Source organism: Copadichromis virginalis, linkage group LG4 (assembly GCF_057382275.1).
Source record: "Copadichromis virginalis isolate Kocher_CV1m ecotype Utaka linkage group LG4, C_Virginalis_male_GT1.1, whole genome shotgun sequence".
NCBI lineage: Eukaryota > Metazoa > Chordata > Actinopteri > Cichliformes > Cichlidae > Copadichromis > Copadichromis virginalis.
Window position 1 is genome coordinate 27,762,658 of NC_140621.1, and position 21,655 is coordinate 27,784,312.

Below are 21,655 nucleotides of genomic sequence, written 5' to 3' on the forward strand. Positions count from 1 at the left end.
ACTGGTGTTACGTGGCAGACTGTAAAGGTAATTACCACATCTCAGCAGACAGATCTGAATATCAAAATTTGTGGCTTTCTGTTTTCCTCTCTTCATTTACTATTATTTACAACGATACCTGCAGCTGTCCAGGGAAGAATGAATTAGCCTGTGAATGAATCATCATTTATCCTGAGCCGAAACACTCGAGTCCAATGGAATTTACATAAATCCCACAGTAATTCTGAAATAATTTAAATCTAAATAGCAAAGGGTTGAATAATCAACAAGTAATGAGAAGTAAAATTGGTCATCTGTTCACATCTTGCACGATCAGCTTCATCAACAGGCATGGCTGCTCCTGTTCATTCTAAGCAATCATCTTTAGGGGTCAGTCTCCCTTCTATGCAGTTAATTTTACCAAGAGGCATGAATGTTTCAGTTCACACTGTATTACTCATCACTCCTGAGACAGAGAGGCCAGATAGCAGCCATATTAATTTATTCATGTGAGCAATCTCTTTCTTTGCTGCATAAATGCAAATTTGAGCTCGATTAGGATTTTAATTTTCTTTTTATGGCAGGATCAGACTTTGAAAAAAAAAACAATTTAGGACTAAACTGATTTCAAAACAAGAACAGCTTGTGAGTCATTTATTATATTGTATTTTCATAAGGAATAAAATATTTTCAGTTACCGTTTGTGACATAGATATATTCAGATATACATTCAGCATTAAACACATTTGGGGAAAAAAGGCAAAAATGAAATTAACAGAATATTCATATTCAGTAAAATTACATTCAGACTTGAGCCACGCCTCTTTCTTTTTTTTCCTCCAGGGAAGCTATTCTTTTTTTGTGTGTTTTCATTGAAGTAGTTTTGTTTCTGCATCAGTTCTTCTTTCTTTCTGAAGGTCTTTAAGGCCTTTTAGTTTTCTTTCTTTGGACATTGGCTGGTTTCTTCACTCATTCTCAGTCCCGTCTTTGCACCTCACCAGGTTTCTTTTGTCTTGTTTTGTTTGTTTGTTAAGCCAAAGCACTGACCTATAAATCATTTAAGCACCAAAGAAACCAAAATCAGTGGATGAACCAGTGTTGTGCATACACATAACAGTAAGCAAATAATCCATTTGAAAATGTATCTTTGGGTAATTTGTTACCAACAACCTGTCAACAAAACATAATTGGTTCCCATTTCTTGCCAAAGATAAAACAGTTTGAAAAAAAAAATACTATTTTCTGACCATCAAGGCGATTCCCAAAAAACTATTAGCTAAAAATGTCACATCTTGGCAGGGTGTGTGTTATGTTCTTTTAAAAAAAAAATTGGAAACTGGACAAGTAGAGGACAAAAGAAGTGTCAGGCCTAAAAAGCAAACTACAGCAGATTGCACATGGTCCTTCATTTGATCCATCTACTGTTCGCTGAATCTTCATCACAAATGGTCTTGGTGGAAGGGTGACTGATGTGAATTCCTTCTTAAGAAAGGAAAATAGGGAGAAAAGACTGAGGTATGCCAAAGTAGAAAAGAACTTGACCAGACACACCAGGAAAAAATAAATAAAAAATAAAAATCAGGAAAAAAATAAATCATTGCCCCCATTTGAGATTTTTCTAGCAAAACATTAGGAAATATGAGGTGGCTCAACATTTTTGCACAAATTTAAAATCTAAAAAGCAACATGCACATCCTCTAAATGTTATGCATATTTGACCTCATTACTCAACTGTTGTAAATTACTAACTTCCAAACATTTCTACCCAAAACCATAAGAGAGCCTCTTTAGGCTGTTTATCTCTCTAGAAACTGGATTCGCTTTGACTGCAGTACTAAGGATTACTATACCTTTAAAAGCAAATTTAAAGAACTTTATTTTTATGGTAGACTTGTTACAAATCCACCCACAAATTAATCAGAATTCAAAAGAAAAATACTTATTTTACTTGAGATCAAGCTATCGTCTGGCTTGACCTAAGAACCAAATGTTTGCCAACACAGATGTTAATCTTTTATACTGATTTATTTAACCATGAAAGACATACGAGCTGTAGAAGTATTCAGCAAATTGCATCTCTGTTTATAAAATGAGTGGAGATTTTTCCTTTTAGAACCAGGGGTGCCTGAAATAACTCCTTCTCCTTTGAACCTCTGCGCTTGGTTGCATTTCATTGTTATTCACTCATTTGTACATGACAGAGCCCTTTTGGCCAAAGGGTAAAGCAACATCCCAAGTACGTGTCCAGCTGGAGACCTTTGTGGCAAGTCATTCCCAATCTATTTCTGTCACTGGACTAAAAGCATAAAATGCCCTCCAAAAATGATAGTTGCTTGTACATGAAAACGAATGCACTAAGACGGGAAGAGAAGATAAAGATATCGTATATGCATCTGGCTCTGGTGAATGGCGCTTCAAGTCAGGACAAGACTGTGACACTATACGACTACAAAATGTGCTTTTATTTCATGACCAGTTGTACTAAAAAATAAAAACAAATGAAAGTGTTCACCTCAGTGATTTAAAGGAGATCTGTGAAAATATGAAAGAAAGAAAAAAAGAAAAACTGAAATGACTGTGCTTATCACATTTTCACAGGAAATGGACATGTTTTCACTGTCAGAACCCAATAACACTTGAGTAGCATCCCACTTCCAGTTAGTCATACTGTGTTTGACTCTTATGTATTAGTTTTCCCTCTCTGTGAGCTCTCAGTGAGAGAATTATTACATATTTCTACATGGCTGGCAGTGCAAATTATTAGCATAAGCACCACTGGTAGATGACTTTCTGTAACAAAGCAAATACCAGTCTGAGTGTGTAGAACAAACACTTGGGGCAAACAATAACTTCAGAGAAGCACTGCATTGGGCTCTTGAGGAATATCAAACTGATTCTTGCATAGGTTTACATATTACTGATTCACTGCTGCTGTGTTAAGTTTGCAGGGCTTAAAAGCCAGCATCACAGTGTTTAATGTGTTTGCTTCTGTGCCTGGAGCAGTCAGCCTTACCGATGCCTCAACAGTGCCATCTTTTGATGACAGCCACTAAGAGAGCCCCTTCGTCATGCTCAGACTGAACGGAGCACACACTCCATAATTAAACATCACTTTATTGGCCTTCTGTACATTCTAGCAAGGAAATATCGTTCAGCTGAGTCTTTTCTGCTGGAATCTGGCTTTAAAGTCCGAACACTACTGAACACACTTGAGAGCGTTTCCTGCAGTTTATGAGCAAGGATCCCGTCCCAGTATTTACAAAGAAGAGAACCCTGGGGCTGTAAAATTTTCTCAGCCAAGTCTATCAAAGACAAACACATTGTGATGAGTTTCTCGTGGTCCATCTCTCTGAAACCGCTGGCATTGGGTGCCATGTCGCTCAGGATGACATGAGCCTTGCCGTGGGGAAGAAGCTCCAACAGCTTGGCATGTGTGGCAGGGTCTGTGACATCGCAATTGGACAGGAAGTGAGCACCATCCAGAGGCGGTATGTTCAGCAAATCAATGCCAACAACCATACCACGAGGCAACTCTGGATCTAAGGTAATAGGAAAGATAGTGACTTTAATTTACAAGCTTATTTTTTCTGTTATTTAAGGCTGAGCTACAAGAAAGACAAGTCTGGATATAAAAGCCAGTCTATTTCCTTGCACGATCAACTAGAGAAGCAAGACAACTCATTTGATAATTATAATAACACATAATTATATCAAATTATAATAGCACATGTTCTATATTATCATCAATACACGTTTCTTTTGTGAATTTTCTGCTTTTATTAATGCATCTGCCATAGGCTTCAATAACTTTCAGCTTGGTAATACATCACAGTCTATCACATCTGCTTCTGTTTTTTGCAGAGCACTGCTTTTTGTTTGTGTGGTAAATGTAGTGCAGACTCTTCCCATCAATCTGCATCACTAGGAATAAACGCCGACATGATGGATATTAAGAGCAGCTTCGGTTTCTGAATGCTAATATTCAAACCACACTGCAGATATTTAAAAACGAAATCAATCAATATGACATTTTATGATGCCTATATAATCTTATTAGGAAAATTAGGCATGAGCCACAATACTTTACGCTTGGAAAACTACAGAACCGCTACGCAATAGGGAAAAATCGGACAAAATATTGTAAGGTTGGGCTCAAAGTCGTCCCTGACATACAGTCTTAGCAAAAGCACAAACTCTAGGTTAAACGTCGTAACAATCATATCAAGGCGCCCCTCCCACAAACCTGTGTGATCTCACCTGTCCTCTCACCTGTCACACCTGAATTGACCCTCTGGACTGCCACCTGGCTCCAGGCTCCAGGAGCAGCTCCGCAGTCCACCACAGTGTATCCAGGTTGTAAGAGCCTGAACTTGTCATCTATCTCTAGAAGCTTGAAGGCGCTCCTGCATCGAAAGTTTTGGACCTGGGAAGCTTTGACATACGGGTCTTTAAGCTGCCGTCGGAGCCAGCGCTGCTCCGCTGGCGTCTTACCCTTCAGTTTCTTCATCAAACACAACGAGAAGTGCAGATATCTCCTCTGCAAGGAAAACATCCACATTGTTATTACATTGCGCAGTCACGTGTACCGCATGCTGAACTGCGCTTGCGTCGAAATACACGAGCCCCCCCTCCTCATTGGTTAAGGGCAAAATCGTTAGGTGCGTGCCTATATACGTCCCCTTACTGCAAAACATGTACACAACAAGTGTTCCTATCTGGGACAGATTGAAGCTAATGTGCCTAATTTATTTTTCCATTTGTTTTAAGTTTATACAATACTGAGAAATCCTAGGTCACATTTCTTTATTTATTTTTTTACTGTGTACAAAATCTTTTAATGTGTGGAAAACAGGCAGGCTATATTAAGCCAGACTCTTATTACAGTGCTGTAATATGTGCAGAAGGTGTGACACTGTCAAAGACAGACGAGGCCTCCCCTAATGGAATAGATTGCAGCATATGTAAAGCACAAATGCTTTCCAAAACGCTTTGGAGAGTTTGATTGGCGAATAACACATTGGCTCACCAAGGTCACCAATTCGATTCCACTCTCTTTGGGGGTTCTGTCAGGAAGAGCATCTGATGTAAAACTTTACCAAATCAAAACATATGGAGCTACCAGCTGAGGCAAGTACCATGACATCCAAGTACTCCAAGTACAGGAGACGAAGTGGCATTTCTTCATTTCCCCTGCAGTGATTTCACATTATGGAATGTTGTATGCTGTTAAATGTAGATTCAGTTGAGGGCCGGGAGACTGTCAGTAATGATCTTTACATGCAGATAGTTCTCCAGATTCTCTATAGTTCAGCCATTCATCCATTTTCCTTTATTTATTCAGTTGTTTATCTGGTTGGGTTTCTCTATAAACTTGTAATAATAATATGGGCCACAAAGATGATTTGTTGCAATTTTAGATTGGAAAATGTTCTTCAGTTTTTGAATGGTAAACTGAACCTTAAATTTTACAGATTTCAGATGGAATCTTTTTTTGTAAGGCATGACTAAAGTGCATTTAAGTATTATTGCTTTTCTTATTATTACTAATAGTCTATAGACTATTAGTAATAATAAGAAATGAAAGCAAGTAAATACGCTTCTAAGGCCTGGATGACTGAGAACCATCAGAGACATAACGAAGCTTTTAGAAGCAGTTTTTGTTATATTAACAAAATAAAAATAATCAATCAATAAATTACTGATAACCTCCATTTGTTGTTGGGTTATCGTGAGATAACACGTGCTGTAACTGCAGCATTAACCAGCTGCAGTTTCTAGTCGAACACATTTCATGGTAACCACGGTTAACCGATCTAGCAAGAAAGCGATGGACCCGGTGAGCTGAGTTTACGTCAATCGTACTCATCCACGCTCTTACGTATCAGCACATCACGTGACAACCGATCTGCAGCTGCACGCGGGAGTTGTTGAACTCAAAGTATACTGTTTTTATAAGCAGTTTTTCGTCTTTTTTCTTTCGGCCACCGCTGAGAAAAAAATTCCTTTTTTCAATACGCTAGCACAGTTTTACTTAGCAGGTAACCATGTTAGCACACAGCGGAGTGTGCAGCTGATTACGCTTACTGTGCAGCACAGTGGAGATGCATTGCGTTAGTTTAACATCAGATTTCTTTACCTCCACACTCAGGCGAGATGTTGAGCTCCAAGCTGCTGACCCTTGTGCTCATTGTCCAGCCGGGCAGAGTGCTACTGGGTATGAAGAAGAGGGGCTTTGGTGCTGGAAAGTGGAACGGGTTTGGGGGCAAAGTTCAGCCTGGAGAAACCATTGAGGACGCTGCTAGGAGGCAAGTTTAGTTGCGTTCGACATTTTTTATATTAAAAAAATAATAATTATAATAAAAATAGACTCACGATTTAAATGATTTTGAAATGAAGTGGTCTTAAGTGTGACGAAACTAATTGGGAAGCTACGTTTCTCATGGGGACCAAAATTGGACAATAGAAGACTGGAAAAATGTCAAATGGTCTGAGTCTCAATTTTGACTGTGACACTCGGATCATGGGGTCAGAATTTGTTGTAAACTACAGGAAAGCATGGACCCATTCTGCCTTGTATCAGGGCAGTATTGGTTTAATGTGTGGGGATATTTTTTTGGCACACTTAGGGCACCTTAGTACCAGCTGAACATCATCTAAATCATAGGTGTCAAACTCTGGCCCGCGGGCCAAATTTGGCCCGCAGCCTAATTACATTTGGCCCGCGAAGCCATACCAAATTACTATTAGAGCTGGCCTACTGGTATTATACAGCTAATATATATATTGGTTAGTATTAAGCTTTGCTTGTTCCACATTCAGTTTTTCAGCAAAACTTGTTTGAGTCCATAAGAAAAGATTCATTCTTATATCTGAAGGAATAAATATATTTCAATAAATATTAACGTTAGCCCGCGACTTTGTTCCAGTTTTGAATTTTGGCCCACTGTGTATTTGAGTTTGACACCCCTGATCTAAATGCTAATCATCTAAATGCTACCAGCCTACCTGAATATTGTTGATGACCATGTCCATCCATTTATGCACCACGGTGTGCTCATGTTCTAATCCATCATTATCCATCAGGATAATATGCTTCATCCCAAAGCTTAAATCATCTCAAACTATTTTCTTGAATCCCCACCACAGCACGTTTGGATGTGCAACTATGTTTTTTTTTTGTTTGTTTGTTTTTCTAGTTGGGTTTTTGTTTTTTTGGGGGGGGGCACAAATTTCTGCAAACACAAAGCATCTTTTAGGGTTTTACAGGTGTAATTTTTATAGCCCTTGTGGTTTTATCTAAAGTAGTTCTAAATCTAGTTTAATCAGTTTCGCAGTCCATATTATCACATCAATATCCACTTTGATATCTGCCAGGGTATCAATACACTTATAGCTTTAACATGAACCATTAAAAACATATGACAAAACATAACACTGGGTTTGGGATTTTAAGACGAAACTCTGTTTGTATGCAACAGCAAAGTACCAATGTTGTGCAAGGGTTAAGAAAACGACTGAAAAAGAGGGAGTTTGATATGTTTTGAGTACTCTGTAAGTGTGTGGGGGGAAACACATTAATGTGAAGTCTGGACAATCTGTGATCAATCATCTGCAGGAAATTTGTTTCAAAGCAAAGGAAGGAAACCCCCAAAAAGCTATCGGGCGAGTTCTCATGCCGTTTTTCCTTAAACACGTTGTGAGACCAGCTTTGTGTTTAGGATATTTGGATGCAATGGGTAACAAGACTGAGTTAGAAACACTTAGTTCTTCATGTAATGGTCAGGTAAGGGCAATACTGAAAATCATCTTAACCCACTTCTCAATCCTAGCTTCACTCCTTCCATTTAATAAGTCCTGGTCAGTGAATAGGCCAACACCAATCAAAACATTTCTTTTAGTGAAGGGAACTTAAGGTTGTGTTTGGCTTGAGTACTGGGGACTAAAAAGCTAAAATGAGGACCCTTAGATAACGTGCTGTGACTGAGAATATTGCTAGACAAAAGAGCTTCTTTTAAAAAGTGTGATTGATTAAAGAAAAAGAAAAAGAGGAAAACTGCAGTTTGTAATTAATAGTCCTAATCATATAAATTAGTGTCTGTTAATATGTTGAGTGTAATGTATAATATTCTGTGAAAGGAACGTTAAAATTCACTTGCTGCTGGCATCTACCAGCAGCTTTTAATGTGGAGTGTTTTCTTGGATGCTGCTAATGCATAATTTTTGCAGTTGTTGGTTTTTTTTTTATGATTGGGATGAATCCCCTAAAAATAAAACAAAAAGAGCTACTGCATCGTTCCAGAAAATCTGAATTTTTTTTCAGTCTTTTAAAAGTCGTCATCCCTGCCCCTAACAGTTCTTATCTCTGAAGCTCTTGTGATGAGTAAGATATGTATCAAGTGTACCTTTACCAAGATTTAACATTCTGTAAATGAATGATGACACACACGGCTGCAGCTTTCCAGCCACCAGCCAAGCACATCACCAAAACAGGAACTGACAGGACCCAGTACAGACTCTTTATGCCGGCGAGGCGTGATTGCGGATGCCGCTCAGGTGCGTCCGCCTCCTCTGCAGCGGCACCGCAGACCACGCCCTGCCACACCTTCATAGAAAGCGACAAAGCTCTTATATTAATTTCTTCTCTGACGACACATTTTTATTAGAAAGCACGTCACATATTAGTGTATTAATGGTAAGTTCATGGTTAGTTACTTTTTAAATAAAGATGGGAGAGAATAAAAGTACTACAAATTTGACATTCAGTCAACCTGAACATGTTATTTTGGCATATTTTACTACCCTCTGCAGTTTGCAACAACACTTTGACCCCGATCTCAATGTTCAGCCCACAAGCTCTTATCCAGACCTTTCACTCTCATACTAATTTTTTTTAATAATCTTAAAATGTTTTGTGTAGAGGGTAAAGCAAATGCCACAAATAGATTGTGTCCTAGAACCACCGATATCATTACTTTGCCATTTTTAGTTGCTTTTAGTGCCCGTGTGACGTCTACGGTGAGCTTATTTTTAAGACCCACGTAATTAATCATTTATTTGATGTTTTTTTCCTTTCAGAGAGCTGGAAGAAGAAAGTGGTCTCACGGTGGATGCACTCGACAAGATCGGAAATATCAAATTTGAATTTGTGGGAGAAACGCAGCTACTTGATGTCCATGTTTTCAGAGCCGACACATATAATGGAGAACCGACAGAATCCGATGGTATCACATCCGCTGCACCACACTGAAAAATGAAGAAATCCAGTGGTATCATAGTTTGAAAGTGGTTGAAATGAGAGGAAGGAGAGAGCTTGGGGTGGTGAATTTTAGTTCACTGTTGCCTATACGTTTCAGATAATGGTGTCCTATGAGAGGAGATGCAAAGATTGTTTGTTGCACAGTGCCTAACAGTTTGGCACGAAAATATTTTATATTTTAATATATTTATAATAAATATAATTGAGTCCTAATAACGTGATATAAACCATTTTTTGTAACTTACTGTTAAAGTGATGTTTGACCCAAACTTATATCAACAGTTCGTTTTTCATATCTGTCACATTTCTTATTGAAAATAATATTTTAAAGGTTTTATAAAATCAAATTTGTTGAATATGCAAATCCATCCACTTTGGTGACCCCTTAATAATAAGTGAGCAGCCGAAAGAAGCTTTTTAAATGGAGTTGAGTAGAAATGTTAAGTAGCAAGGAAAACTATAATATAGCTAATAATTGCGCAGTACTGGAGCAGATGTTCATAGTTAAGAGTTCTATGAAGTCTGTGAAAAGCATTTGACCTCCTCCTGACAGCTTCAGGGGGCTTTGTTTTGCAGGCTCTTCTAGTTTTATATTTTTCCAGCAAAATTAAAAGTGAAACAAGCAGTCTGAGCAAAGTAATTGAAGCCAAATTCTTCTAATAACTAGAGTCAGGCGTCACTGGGGGGGTTTCATGGCGTTTGCGTTCCATGCAAGGTTTATGATAGCAAGAATAGGAATAGGCGTGATGTGCAAGCACTTTGTGGTTTTTGATTTGCACTACTCGGTCCTCCCTGCTAGGGAGGACCGAGTAGTGCAAATCAAAGGTAAGGTACAATAACTTACAGCAGACAGAAGATTGGAGTGTGTGTTCAAAGCAGAAGGTTACAATAAAGGTTTGATTTTAGTGATGTTTCTTATTTGAAAGAAATGAGTACATGAGGCTAGAGAGCTGAGGTTCAAAATTCAAATGCTGGTCAAAATAACTGCAAAACTCCTCACAGATTATTTGATGTTGCAGGGCTAATCTCCTTAAAGAAGCTGTCAGGCCTGAACACATGGGCCTCAGTTTTGAGATACTTAAAGACACTCATTCGGTAATGACAGTGAAAACTGGTTGATAGGTGTAATAGGAAAGTATAGCTACATATTATCAGATGAGCAGCAGTAAGAAATATGAGATCTCTAAAACATGAAATATGTAATGAAAGCAGAAATGGTACAAGGGTGGAGCTTTGAGAGATGGGAAAAGAGAAGATAAAGACAAAGTTATTATGAATTTTGAAGTCTCTGTCAAATAACTATTATTAAATTTGAGAGCAGTGCCAGAAATACCAGATCAATAATATGTTTGTTGGTTTGGTCTGGTCACTGGTATACTTTTTTTAAGTACAATGTCCCTCAACCAGCTGAAAAAGCTGGTAAGCTGGTAAGCAGTAGTTTTGCGAGTTATTTTAGAAATTAGTAGAAGTCTGGAAACGGGTCTGCAATTGTCTAAACCAGTCGTATCCTGTGTTGGATTTTGTTTGACTATTTGACTGTTTTGTGTGAGATACACAGAAGTAGGAGCGTGTGTAGTATATTTGTGAAGTGGAAAGAAAAATCTATAATTGTGCTCTCAGTGGTAAAGATTGTAAATAAACAAAGAAGAGTTGATGCCCTTAGCAGGAAGAACTTGCAAGGATGTCTTTCCAGGCAATTTAGCCAAGGTCAGCAAGGTGAAGTCTGGAGGCGCTCGGCAAACCTCAGCTCCTCGAGCGTTCAGGCATTAGCAGTGAACCAAAGAGTCTGGAGGGTAAAAGAAGTCAAACAGTCAGGTGAAGTGATAAGTAGAGGGAAAAAAGCTTAACTGAAATGTGGTGAAGTTAAGGGAAATTGTGTAATGTGGTTTTAACACTGATTTAACAAGACAGAAATTAAAGTTGGAAAATACTAATAACCAATTGGGGGATTAATTAAGTATGAGGTTTGTTTAGTCAAGAATAGTCTAGTCAAGCCATTAAATAAAAAAAAAATAAAATAAAGATCCAACCATTTCTATCATCTTCTTAAGGTTAAGAAAGAATGAATGAATATGGTGGAGTTTTTTCTCTCTAATCTTTGACTAGAAAAATTCTAAAAAGAGTAATTTTAGTGACAATAATTATTTCAGCACACTTATGAGCGTTTTAAGGCACATCAAATAACATTAAGTGTTTGATTTTAACAGCTTATCATATAAAAGTTTTGTTTTGTATAAAACAGATAAGATAAGGCAGGAAATGAGTGCAAGTGTTATCTGCACTACTGTAATACAGATGTCTGTTGTCTACTTAGGATTGAGGTCCTAAAGCAACTTGAATTGATTTAATAATAATTCTCTCCATTCTCTGGACAGTAACTAAGAAATGACAGTGAAAAGGCAGATGATATCTGAAGGCAGATGATAAACTGCTATTTCATTCTCCGGAGGTCTAATTATTTTTTCTTTTGTTTTCTAGAAATGAGGCCCCAGTGGTTCGAACGTGACAAAATTCCTTTCAGTCAGATGTGGGCCGATGATATACTGTGGTTCCCTCTGATGCTGCAGAAGAAGAAATTTGTTGGATACTTCAAGTTTCAGGGTCACGATGTGATTCTCAGCCACACGCTGGAAGAAGTGGAGGAGCTCTGAAGGGAAATAATCGAGCTGTTACTGGTGGCATTTACATCAGGGACCAATATAAAACCTGTGAGAAATACCAGGAATAATCCAACGGCTGTTTTGTGTCATTATGCGGAGGAAACGAAGATATCCTGTGGAGGGTTTACATGTTACGCAGCTGTAACACAATTAGAAACCTTTTTATTTCTTTACAGGGATTTTTCCCCATGAAAATCAAAGCAGCACTACACTGAAAGAAAACATCCATATTCTCATTTTATTTTTAGAGTATCTGATTCAACACAATTCAGGAAGCACCTCTTTAGTGGAATATTTACAGTATATACAGTTCTGAATTCATTAGGTTTCATATTCTGTGCAGCACGTTTCCAAAATTAAGGCGATTACTAAAATAATTGTTTCATACTGTATGGGAGTTTCTTCATAAAATACATGTTTAAACCAGTTCATTTGCAATTTGGAACATAGCTTCTTTAACATGAACCCCAAATTGCACCTTTGTTACATATATTTGAGTAAAGTATATTCTCTGTTATATGTGTGTACAAAAAACCAAAAATGTACATAATTTTAGAAAAGTACAAAGTCAGACAGTGAATGAGAAGAAAATCCAGCAAAATTCAGACATTTTTGTCCGGATAATAATACATCTGTTGGCTGATGTGCGCAAAAATCTTCTTAAAAAAATTAAAAGTGATGATTGTTAAAATGGGGTGATGCAGGAGTCCTGCTTTTATGTACAGCAAAGGAGTGTATTTAGGCAGCTTTGTCTTTGGTAGTAAATCAATAGCTTATAGTGTTATTATTGACATTATGTCACTAGTGCCAGACATTATCCTTTCATAGATCTCACCTCTGCCCTTCATATTATCCTACAGTTTAAGGTCAGATGTTTGAAATAGCTTATAAAATAAAAACTGGGACGCTTGCAAATACTTCAGGCAGCGAAAACTCTTGTTGTAAAAAAAACAAAAAGCAGGAAAAGTATGCCAATACACATCCCTACGAACTAACATTTATAAAATAAAATAATATACTGGTTCAATGTTATTAAGCAAGAACATTAAGGTTTTTAATAGTCCCACCCTTTAATAAAGTCAGCCTTTCTGTCCTTTACTACTTATTTCATCTTAGTGTGGAAAATTTAAATATCACATACAGGTGCTTTAACTAAAGCAGAAATTAATGCACCAGCCTTGTATCCGTTGTAAAATAACACTTCATAGGATTTTCCTGACATGTTCAAATAATTATAAAAAGTTAATGGTGAACTGGACTTTACGCAGAAGCAGAGCATAAAGTGTTTTACGAGCCAGCTGTTCCATGCAGGTGATATGGCCAATGATCAGACAAAACAAAACTGAATGAAAAAGCTCTGCTCCCCCCCTTTAGCATTATTTTGTAGTTTGTAATCCTCAGTGGCTGTGTTTTTCCTTTTTCATCTCATGTACATTTAGGTTTCAGATGGAGTGTTTCAGTCCATTGTTACCGCTGAAGAGACACCCAAGCTTTGGCTGCAATTCACTCCACACCTCCCCCATCTAAAAAGAAAGGGAAAACAATAGTGTATTTTACTGCACAGAATATATTGCTCAATAGTTTCCAGCTTTAAAAAAAAAAAAGAAGCATTCAAGTACTTGAACCACAGAAACTGAAAACCAGCGATCAGAAGGAAGTACATAACCATTACTGCTTTGCTTGGTTTCTAATCCCAGATGAAAAAGTTCGGTCTGTTCAGCTGTACCATCCATCAGTTTCAGTAGCCAATTTAAAACTTATTTGACCTTCCTGGAGTGGTGTCGCCATAAAGGCGGATCTGTAGAAAAGTTATTTTCAAAAAACTGTCTCACCTCTCGGTGTCCTTGGACCTGGGAGTTAACAAAAGATCCGAGAATGTGCGAGGTAATCGGAAGGTAAGTGAAGATAAGCTGTGTTTCTTGATGAAGGCAGAATAGGGAGAAGTAGTTACGCAGCTCCATGGTCTGGATGGCATTTTCTTGCTGTTATTAGAATAAACATACAGTAAGATGTCTTTACCGTTTATTAAAGGATGGGAATGATTAGAAATAAAACACTTTATATAGAGTAAGCATTGTCTATTTTCATATGTACAAGTGTTGGTACTAAATAAGGAAAAAAAATAAAACATGATGAAGCTCTACTCTCATTGCCAAAACAAGAAGCACACAAATTATTCAATTACATTTAAAAGATTCTATAGGATTTAAAATTTTCCATTTTGTGTTGTCACGTCAACACTGCAATTACCTTTCATCATTCATTTATGACTGTTGTACATAATAATACATATCTCACATATCAGTCAACTAATAATCTCTGTTTTTAGAGAGCATTATATGCATTGATGGGACACTTTATGTATATTTTGTCTGCATAACCATCTCCAGGGTTTACAGAGAATGGCTTGAAAATGCTTTGTTGATGACAGAGGTCAGAGTGGAATGGCCAGGCTGCTTCGATCTGATAGGAAAGCAACAGAAAAATAAATAAAAAGTAGCAAAAGAGCGTCTCTGAATGCACAACACATCTAACCTTGAAGCAGAAGGGCTACAACAGTCAAAGACCACACTAGATACCATTTCTGTCAGCTAAGAACAAGAAGCCGAGTCTACAAATTCACACAGATTCACCAAAACTGGACAACTGGAAACTGATGAGTCTTGATGTCTGCTGTGAGATTCAGATTGTAAGGTCAGAATTTGGTGTAAACATCATGAAGGCATGGATCCACCCTGTTTCGTTCAGGCTGGTGATAGTGATGTAGAAACACGGGGATATTTTCTTTGCATACTTCAGGTGCTTTAGTACCAGTTAAGTGTTTAAACAGTCTATTGAGGAGTATGCCTGTCCCTTTATGACCACATTGTCCCCATCTTCTGATGGCCATTTTCAGCAGGTTAACATGACAATGTGTTCACTGTACTCGAATGGCCTTCATAGTCAATACATCTCAATCTAATAGAGCACCATTGGGATGTAGTGGAACAGGATAATGTGCAGCTGACAAATTTCTCTCATCCCAACATTTATTTTTTATTTTTTTTAATGGCTCACAAGGCTATAGCTCCATTCATATGCAAACCCACACAATTATACGGTCAGTGTGTGTGTTTTCAGGGCACATGTTACTTTTATATGAACTTCAGTCACTGTAGAATTTTACTTTTAAAGCAATAAAGAAGTTCACACTCTAAAGGCTCACAAAAAGAGAAGATGAAATGATCACCTGAACAATTCGCGATTCCAGCTGCTCCACAGATGCCTGCTCTTTGTGCTGCACAGTGGCACTCATCATCTGCCTCTTCATCACACTGTACTTGTGCAATGCTTTCTGGTGCTCATGGAGGACGCCCTTCTCATGCCGCTCACAGAGATCCTTGAGAAACAAAGTACTTCTTTATTTGACTACAAATTGTAGGGAAACACGCTGTGCTGCACATAGCAACCAGGGATAATGGAAGAACTTTATGCATGTTGTTTTTTGGTTAATAGATTTGATAGACGCTGTGGAAAATGATTTCTTGTTAACCCACCAGCTGCTTTGCAAAATCAAAAAAATTCCACCCACGAATAAAAACAGCAATTTCAATGGAGTGAGGTTAAAACAGTCCATTACATAATAGTCTGACTTTGGTTACTAAATGCACTTCAATTTAAATTTACAAATATTTATTGTGCTTCTATCAGAAAACAGCAGGCAGAACAAAAGTAACTGCCACACAAAAGGTTGAGGATCCCCTGGAGGTGGAGTGAAAGGCGAGAACCAAAAGTGAAACTCACTCACCCTGTACGACTGCAGCAAATCCAGGAAAAGATTCAATTTTTCCACAACATCATCTTCTTCTCGCCGGCCCTGAGGACATTAACAAAACAACATTTATTACCCAGTGCCAGTTTTGGACAAACACAGCAGAGCAGGTGGTGAAGATGAAAGACTGAGGGCTGTACCTGCTGAGCAGCTTTGTCAGACAGCACAGCAAACTCCACAGAAAGGCTCTTCAGCGACTGGCGCAGGGTCCCCCAGGTGCTTTGTGAAGAGGCCAAGGAGGGAAGAGGCGAGGCATCTGAGCCCAGTGTACTGCAGAAAATACAATATTACAGAGGGAGAAAGTAATATTGTGGTGTGCTAGCTGCCAAACTCATTTCAAGTTAACAACCAGGAACAGAATCACAGATAACACTGAGGATTTGAACCTTATTACCAAAAACTCCAATACCTGCGGATACTACAGAAAGATTAAGTTTATACCCCTAATAATAAAATACCTGAGCTCTTTGCCAAACATGAGGAGATCAGATGCATTGTCCTTAGAGCGCTCCACCATTTTCTCAGCTCTGTCCCGCAGCCTCTGGAAGCTGTTGTGGATATTTCTAATCATCTCTCTGCTTGTCGAAAACTGAGCCTGAATGTCAGCTGGGAGATATTCCTGTAACGCAAGCGAGGCAAAGCTCTTTTGTGCCATCTGAATCTTTAAAAGCAGGCGATTCTTTATGAGAAAAGTACAACTGGAGTCATCAGCCATGTGCAAACCTTTGCCTGAGTTGCGATTCTGTTAATCATGAACTCGTCACCCGTTTTCTTACAAGTGTCACGCAGCCTAGACTGAACATCCTGTGTGGGAAGAGGAGGGTGAGGAGGTCAGAGTTTGGGGGGGGGACGACGACACAGATTAGCTAAAACAGGATGCATTGCACTGTCAGTCATCATGACCATAATGCTTACTGTGCAACAGCCAGCACAAAAGAAACAGGGAGTAAGTTAAAGAAACGACATACAGAGCCACTGAAAGTGAGGAAGGTCTTGACCAGCTCATCCTCTGAGAAGAAAGGATGTCGAGCCACCAAGTTAAGAAATCTGCCGAGGCCACGTCTCCTCCCCTCAATGAACTCCCGCTCGGAGAGCGAGGTCAGGACTGTGGACAGACGCAGCAGAGAGCAAACACGATGAGCAGTTTGACCAGGAGTGTTAGCACTGACAGAGAGGGGTGTTCGGGGTATAAAAGGGGGCAAACTTTAGCTTAAACTTGAAGTCCATGTCAATTTACTCAAAAACCATAAATGGAGAACTCTTCCGATGTTATGCATCAAAAAGCACCAATGGTGGAAAGGTTGATTTGCATATGATGATGCATTTTTTTAAAATATTCTACAGTTGATTAAGACGTAAGGGAGTCTGTGTCTAACCAAGCGTGTTTGTGAGGATTCATCAGTGCATAAGAATCTACATAAAGAGGAAACAGCTGGATTTTTACACATCACTAGTTTCTTTATTCTTATTATTTATTCTTTACCCGCCAAACTGCTTGGCTACGTGTTTGTCAACCATTCTGTCGAGAGTATACACCCAAATAATCTCCAAACAAATCTGAAGTAACAGACATGTTCAGCTAAAAAAAATAAACTGTAAAATGATTCGATGCAGAAACAAAGACCCTGACCTACCTCCTTTTAACATCCTTTTAGGTGGCAAAGCTGGCACGACTCTGTAGGCAAATCTCTGAAGCAAAACCTCGTGGAAGACATCAAAGTCGCTATAACGCCGGTAAACTGATATCTTATAACGCTGAATAAAACAAAAAGACAAGAAAATTTAAGAGAAAGAGTAATAGTGTAGTAGTTCACATAGTGTTCTAGACCATTGTAACACACATATTTAATGTATCAGGTTTTACCTGGCTGGTGACCTGGTACTCCACATGTTTGAGGAACAGGCCTTTCTTCTCAGGAATGAGCTCCACCTGGACCGTGTCTTTCCCCAGAAGCTCGTCCAGCGTCTGCGACAATGTCAGCACGTCGTCCTGAGCCGGCTGCATCCTCAGCGTGCTCAGGTCCCTCGGCTCCCCGAGCTGAGGTTTCGGTAACTCTGACAACCACACAGCAACAACCAAGATCCAATATTTGTTTTCCGTGATTGAATCAATGAATCTAGAGAGAAGTGAATTTCCCAACTGCGAGGAATGCCGATGTTAAAACCAAGACTACGTGTTTCCCTCTGTTTGTCTCCTGCTAGCCCAGTATTGTGTGCAGCATTCATGTGATCTGCTTTTCATTTCTTCTAGGACATTCCAGGAAGAACGTGAATTGAATGTAATGTACTCCCACAAATGCATAAGACTCATTCTGGAGCTGACAAGGAAGTGGCATGCAGCAAGCTGCCACACTGGCCACACCTGAAATAACAGAGAGAGCCTTAAATAATCACAGAAGGTCGGGGATGGATCTAACTCAAGCCAGCATAATGGCTACCTCAATGAAAACCATAAAAACCTCTCCCCCTGTCATCTTCCCTCTGTGGGGCTAGTGAAAGAATGCAACATTTAAATATAGCAAAGTCTTCCCTACCAAAATAAAATAAAACTAAATGAAGCCACGTGAGGCAAGTGAAATGAATATTTTATGCAGTTGGTACTTTTCAGTTTAGAGCTGTCATTTTAAAAAAAACAACTTCTATTTAAAAGTGAAACCTTACATCTACATGGTCAATAAAAAGAGCGACATTTGTATCTTTGCAAATGATTTATCCTGACAGCAGAGGAAATGCTGGCGTTGCCGTTTTACACACTGAAGACTTTCCAAACTACTCATTAAGTAAAACATTTACTACACTGCTGTCACTGTCCCCTACCTAGTATGCAGTTCTCCAAGAGTTTGGGACTCGGTTGCTTGCCCTGCTGAGCGAGAGCAATCAAAGCGAGTGCTTTATAGAGTGATAATTTGCTCAGGAATCCATCGGAGGAGTCAAGATGCTCAGCAATCTGAAGAGAACAAAGACAATATGGCCTCAGGGTCACAATCTTACAGTCTGACAACCAAATTCAAATGTGGTTTGCATTCCTTTTGCGAAAAGTGCGCAGTATACACAAAGGCAATGATATGCAATGAGGTCAGGGAAGGGGAAATGGGAAACCTGCAGACATTGTAACTTCAGAGGAATTTCATATTGTGGATGTGTTGTACATCTCAGCATTAATGCAAACAAAAACCACGGGGCTACACCGCTATGTATTCAATGCCTACAAGCCAACAATACTTCCTGCTGATAAGAGATTCATCCCACTATCATTTGTCTCAACCACTCCTCCAACTCAGGGTGACAGGGGCACTGGAGCCTATCTCACAGTGGCGACCTGATAAAATATTATGTCTTTATCTACTCTGTCTGCATTTGCTAACACTAACTCACAAAGCATCCCTTATCAAAATTAAAGTGAACAGTTGAGCAAAAATGTGGCATAGCAGCCCATTTAATTTATTAAATTGTCTCTTTGACTAAAGGCTTCAATTCACCAGTCTGTAATCCTTTTCTATGCCAGCCTCATGTCACTATAAAACTGTGAGTGCATGTGTCACATTGGTAATATGCAAAAAATAGGGATGAGTCAATGGGATATTCCTCTATTATTTCGGTTCAGTGTGGGCTGTATAGTCCATTACAGTAGGCTGCTTTGGGCCAGTGCCGGTTAATAAGTAAAAGTTACAGTTTTAGATAACAATGCAGTCTCTACCTGTCGCAGCATGAATGCTTTAAATGTGGACCCCGCACCTGGTTTAAGACCACCTTGGAGAGATCGGTCCTTTGGAGCAGCCGCTGAAAAACCTCAACCTGCACTCTCTCATCTGTCCTACAGCGGATGGCCTCATGCACTTCCCTGTAATAGGCAGGAACTGAGCCTAAAAGAGGAACAACACCTACATAGCATCACAACTGCCCAAATATGAGAAATATGCCATCATTATAATGAAGTGGTAACCAGTGCAGGGGTCACGAGAAACTAATTTTATGAAACTACAGGATTTATTTCCTACCTCGTGGTTTTATATTACCCCTCATAGAAATTACAGGCTACTGTGTTGCCTTGAATCTTTTAAGGCATCCAAAAAACAGACAAAAAAACAAACAAACAAGAAAGAAAGAAAAAACATCGGGAATTATTATATTAACAACTTCAGTTTTAGAGCAGTGCGGACTAGATAAGATTAATACAGCTCAGATAAGATCACTACGGGGTTTTTAGGTATTTCAGTGGACAAGGGAAAGTTTTCCAAATGGAAGTAAAACAGCTCCCAAACTAAGTAGCACTGTTCACCGCTTACATAACCTTTACCGGGAAAAATCACCAAGACTGTAGCTTTACTGGTATCAAGAAAGCATCAACTGGTGAGATAAAAACGCGCACATGACGGCTTTTCAAAAGAAGATTGATTCCGATCGTAATGTTGCCTACTCAGAAATTCTCATAGCGATTTTAGTTCGCAGGAATATTCACACTTTAAACTTTTCCGACATCGCAACGTCGAGAAAAATAAATAAATCCAATGTGGAAATCATTTGGCGATACTGTCATAAAAAGGACTTTTAAGAAGTTTTGGCACTCTACCTTCACTGATCTCTCCTGCCATGGTTCAGTCTGTCATGTGAGCACGGGAGCACCTCCATGTGATTTCCTGAAGAAAAGAAAAAAAACATGCAATTTATTTCTTAAAGTTGTAGCGATCGCTGGCGCAAGTCCGAGCCCAGAGATGAATAATCCACATGAATTAAGTGCAGTAATTTACTTACAGCCACAGTTAATCACCAATTGTGCCTTTAAACTGCATTAATCCGAACCAAGAAACGGATCTGGGGTGTGAAGAAGCGATTTATGAAGCTCCCAACTCTGTGAGACCGAGGTTTATCAGACTTGCAATGGGGGAAAATGTCTCGAAGGGGGATATTTATTTCATGGTTTCACTTGGGAGGTTTAATTTTAGTTTATTCTCTGTTCCTCATTCTTTAAACTTGTCTGCATGAGCAATGGTGCCTTCACGTGCTCCTTCTATATTTTAGCTTGAGGGATAACAAGATCCACAGGCAGAGAGTTTAATTGACGTGATCGTTGTTGCTGTACACATAACCGCACTGTTTTTAGCTGTATTATCTTTACGTGTTGTTGTTGTTGTTTTGTCGTAGATATCAACAATAAAGCAGAAAGAGAATAGAAACATGAAACAAAATAAACAGAAAACACTCTCAGATTATCAATACACATTATTTTCAGGAATAATGTGCAAAAGGCTTGAGCCACACTTATTTCATTATATTTTGTTAGAAATATGAAATACAAATTGTAACCGTGCTTGCCGAATACTATAAGCTTGAAAGTCAGTGTTTTTGGCACGACTACCTTCATTATTTAATACAGCCTGAAGTCTCTTATGGTTAGACTTTACTGTAATTTTTTATTGTAAAAGCATTTTTCAAGAATACTTCTCCAGGCTTCTTAAAGGATATTCAAAGCTCTTCTCTGGATGTTGGCTGCCTGTTGTTTCTTTCTTTGTCAGTAATGTTGGATCCAAGCTCTGGGGAGGCTAATCCATGACTAATAGTGTCCCACTGTGGGTTTGGGAGTCTTTTTTCTGTCCAAGTATGCTTTTACTCCCGTGGCATCATGTTTGGGTTCATCGGCATCATGACAATTGAAGCTGTTATCAGTCAGATGATTTTTTTTAGATAGCACCACATGCAATCTGGTGGGTGTTGGAGGTTGTTCTGATTTCATAATTCCATCAAGGTTCTGGTGTAATTTTGTGTAATTTGGCATTTTCCCTCTGTTCTCCTTTCTTAATATTTTTTAGATAAGTTTATTGCATTACTTTTACAAGACTTTTAATTTTTCTTCCCGCTGTTCAAAAAAAATAATTAACTATCTTAAACCCCTTAGTGGAGACAATTTTCTTAGCTATGACTCAATAGACAGCTAGTCATACTTTTTCCGAC

General features: G+C 38.8%; 3 protein-coding genes across 5 annotated transcripts; 1 reads left to right on the forward strand and 2 right to left on the reverse strand.

Annotated features, from left to right (window-relative positions):
- Positions 1–617: 617 nt before the first annotated feature.
- On the reverse strand, positions 618–4,576 carry mrm2 (mitochondrial rRNA methyltransferase 2). 2 transcript variants are annotated; one of them, XM_085454655.1, is made up of 2 exons: positions 4,249–4,576; positions 618–3,518 (listed from the first exon to the last, which is right to left on the reverse strand). In XM_085454655.1, the coding sequence occupies exons 1-2, from the start codon at positions 4,535–4,537 to the stop codon at positions 3,088–3,090; spliced, it is 720 nt and encodes a 239-aa protein (XP_085310781.1). In that variant the 5' UTR covers positions 4,538–4,576; the 3' UTR covers positions 618–3,087. The 2 variants fall into 2 exon arrangements, with proteins under 2 accessions (XP_085310781.1, XP_085310780.1); XM_085454654.1 differs by having other exon boundaries at positions 4,237–4,576.
- Positions 4,577–5,959: 1,383 nt separating this feature from the next.
- Positions 5,960–12,829, forward strand: nudt1 (nudix (nucleoside diphosphate linked moiety X)-type motif 1). Its single transcript, XM_085454658.1, has 4 exons — positions 5,960–6,017; positions 6,128–6,288; positions 9,059–9,200; positions 11,714–12,829. The coding sequence occupies exons 2-4, from the start codon at positions 6,133–6,135 to the stop codon at positions 11,884–11,886; spliced, it is 471 nt and encodes a 156-aa protein (XP_085310784.1). The 5' UTR covers positions 5,960–6,017; positions 6,128–6,132; the 3' UTR covers positions 11,887–12,829.
- snx8a (sorting nexin 8a) lies at positions 12,108–20,708 on the reverse strand. 2 transcript variants are annotated; one of them, XM_085454656.1, is made up of 14 exons: positions 20,459–20,708; positions 20,277–20,343; positions 19,442–19,569; positions 18,524–18,653; positions 17,571–17,761; positions 17,341–17,461; positions 16,675–16,811; positions 16,430–16,510; positions 16,165–16,325; positions 15,847–15,976; positions 15,683–15,751; positions 15,125–15,274; positions 13,728–13,877; positions 12,108–13,418 (listed from the first exon to the last, which is right to left on the reverse strand). In XM_085454656.1, exons 2-14 carry the CDS (start codon positions 20,296–20,298, stop codon positions 13,338–13,340), a joined length of 1,551 nt encoding a protein of 516 aa, XP_085310782.1. In that variant the 5' UTR covers positions 20,299–20,343; positions 20,459–20,708; the 3' UTR covers positions 12,108–13,337. The 2 variants fall into 2 exon arrangements, with proteins under 2 accessions (XP_085310782.1, XP_085310783.1); XM_085454657.1 differs by lacking the exons at positions 20,277–20,343; positions 20,459–20,708 and having other exon boundaries at positions 19,404–19,457.
- Between the last annotated feature and the right edge of the window lie 947 nt (positions 20,709–21,655).

What these genes read in the sequence shown, in the direction of transcription:
- snx8a (XM_085454656.1), bottom strand. Translation starts at nt 20,298, where the DNA reads ATGGCAGGAGAGATCAGTGAAG. An exon ending in CTGACAAAGCTGCTCAGCAG is followed by an intron (nt 15,752 to 15,846) that starts GTACAGCCCTCA and finishes TAATGTCCTCAG; the next exon opens with GGCCGGCGAGAAGAAGATGA. An exon ending in AGGTCCAAGGACACCGAGAG is followed by an intron (nt 13,419 to 13,727) that starts GTGAGACAGTTT and finishes CTTTCTTTTTAG; the next exon opens with ATGGGGGAGGTGTGGAGTGA.
- mrm2 (XM_085454654.1), bottom strand. Translation starts at nt 4,537, where the DNA reads ATGTGGATGTTTTCCTTGCAGAGGAGATATCTGCACTTCTCGTTGTGT. An exon ending in TGTGACAGGTGAGAGGACAG is followed by an intron (nt 3,519 to 4,236) that starts GTGAGATCACAC and finishes CTATTACCTTAG; the next exon opens with ATCCAGAGTTGCCTCGTGGT.
- nudt1 (XM_085454658.1), top strand. Translation starts at nt 6,133, where the DNA reads ATGTTGAGCTCCAAGCTGCTGACCCTTGTGCTCATTGTCCAGCCGGGC. An exon ending in AGGACGCTGCTAGGAGGCAA is followed by an intron (nt 6,289 to 9,058) that starts GTTTAGTTGCGT and finishes CCTTTCAGAGAG; the next exon opens with CTGGAAGAAGAAAGTGGTCT. An exon ending in AGAACCGACAGAATCCGATG is followed by an intron (nt 9,201 to 11,713) that starts GTATCACATCCG and finishes TTTGTTTTCTAG; the next exon opens with AAATGAGGCCCCAGTGGTTC.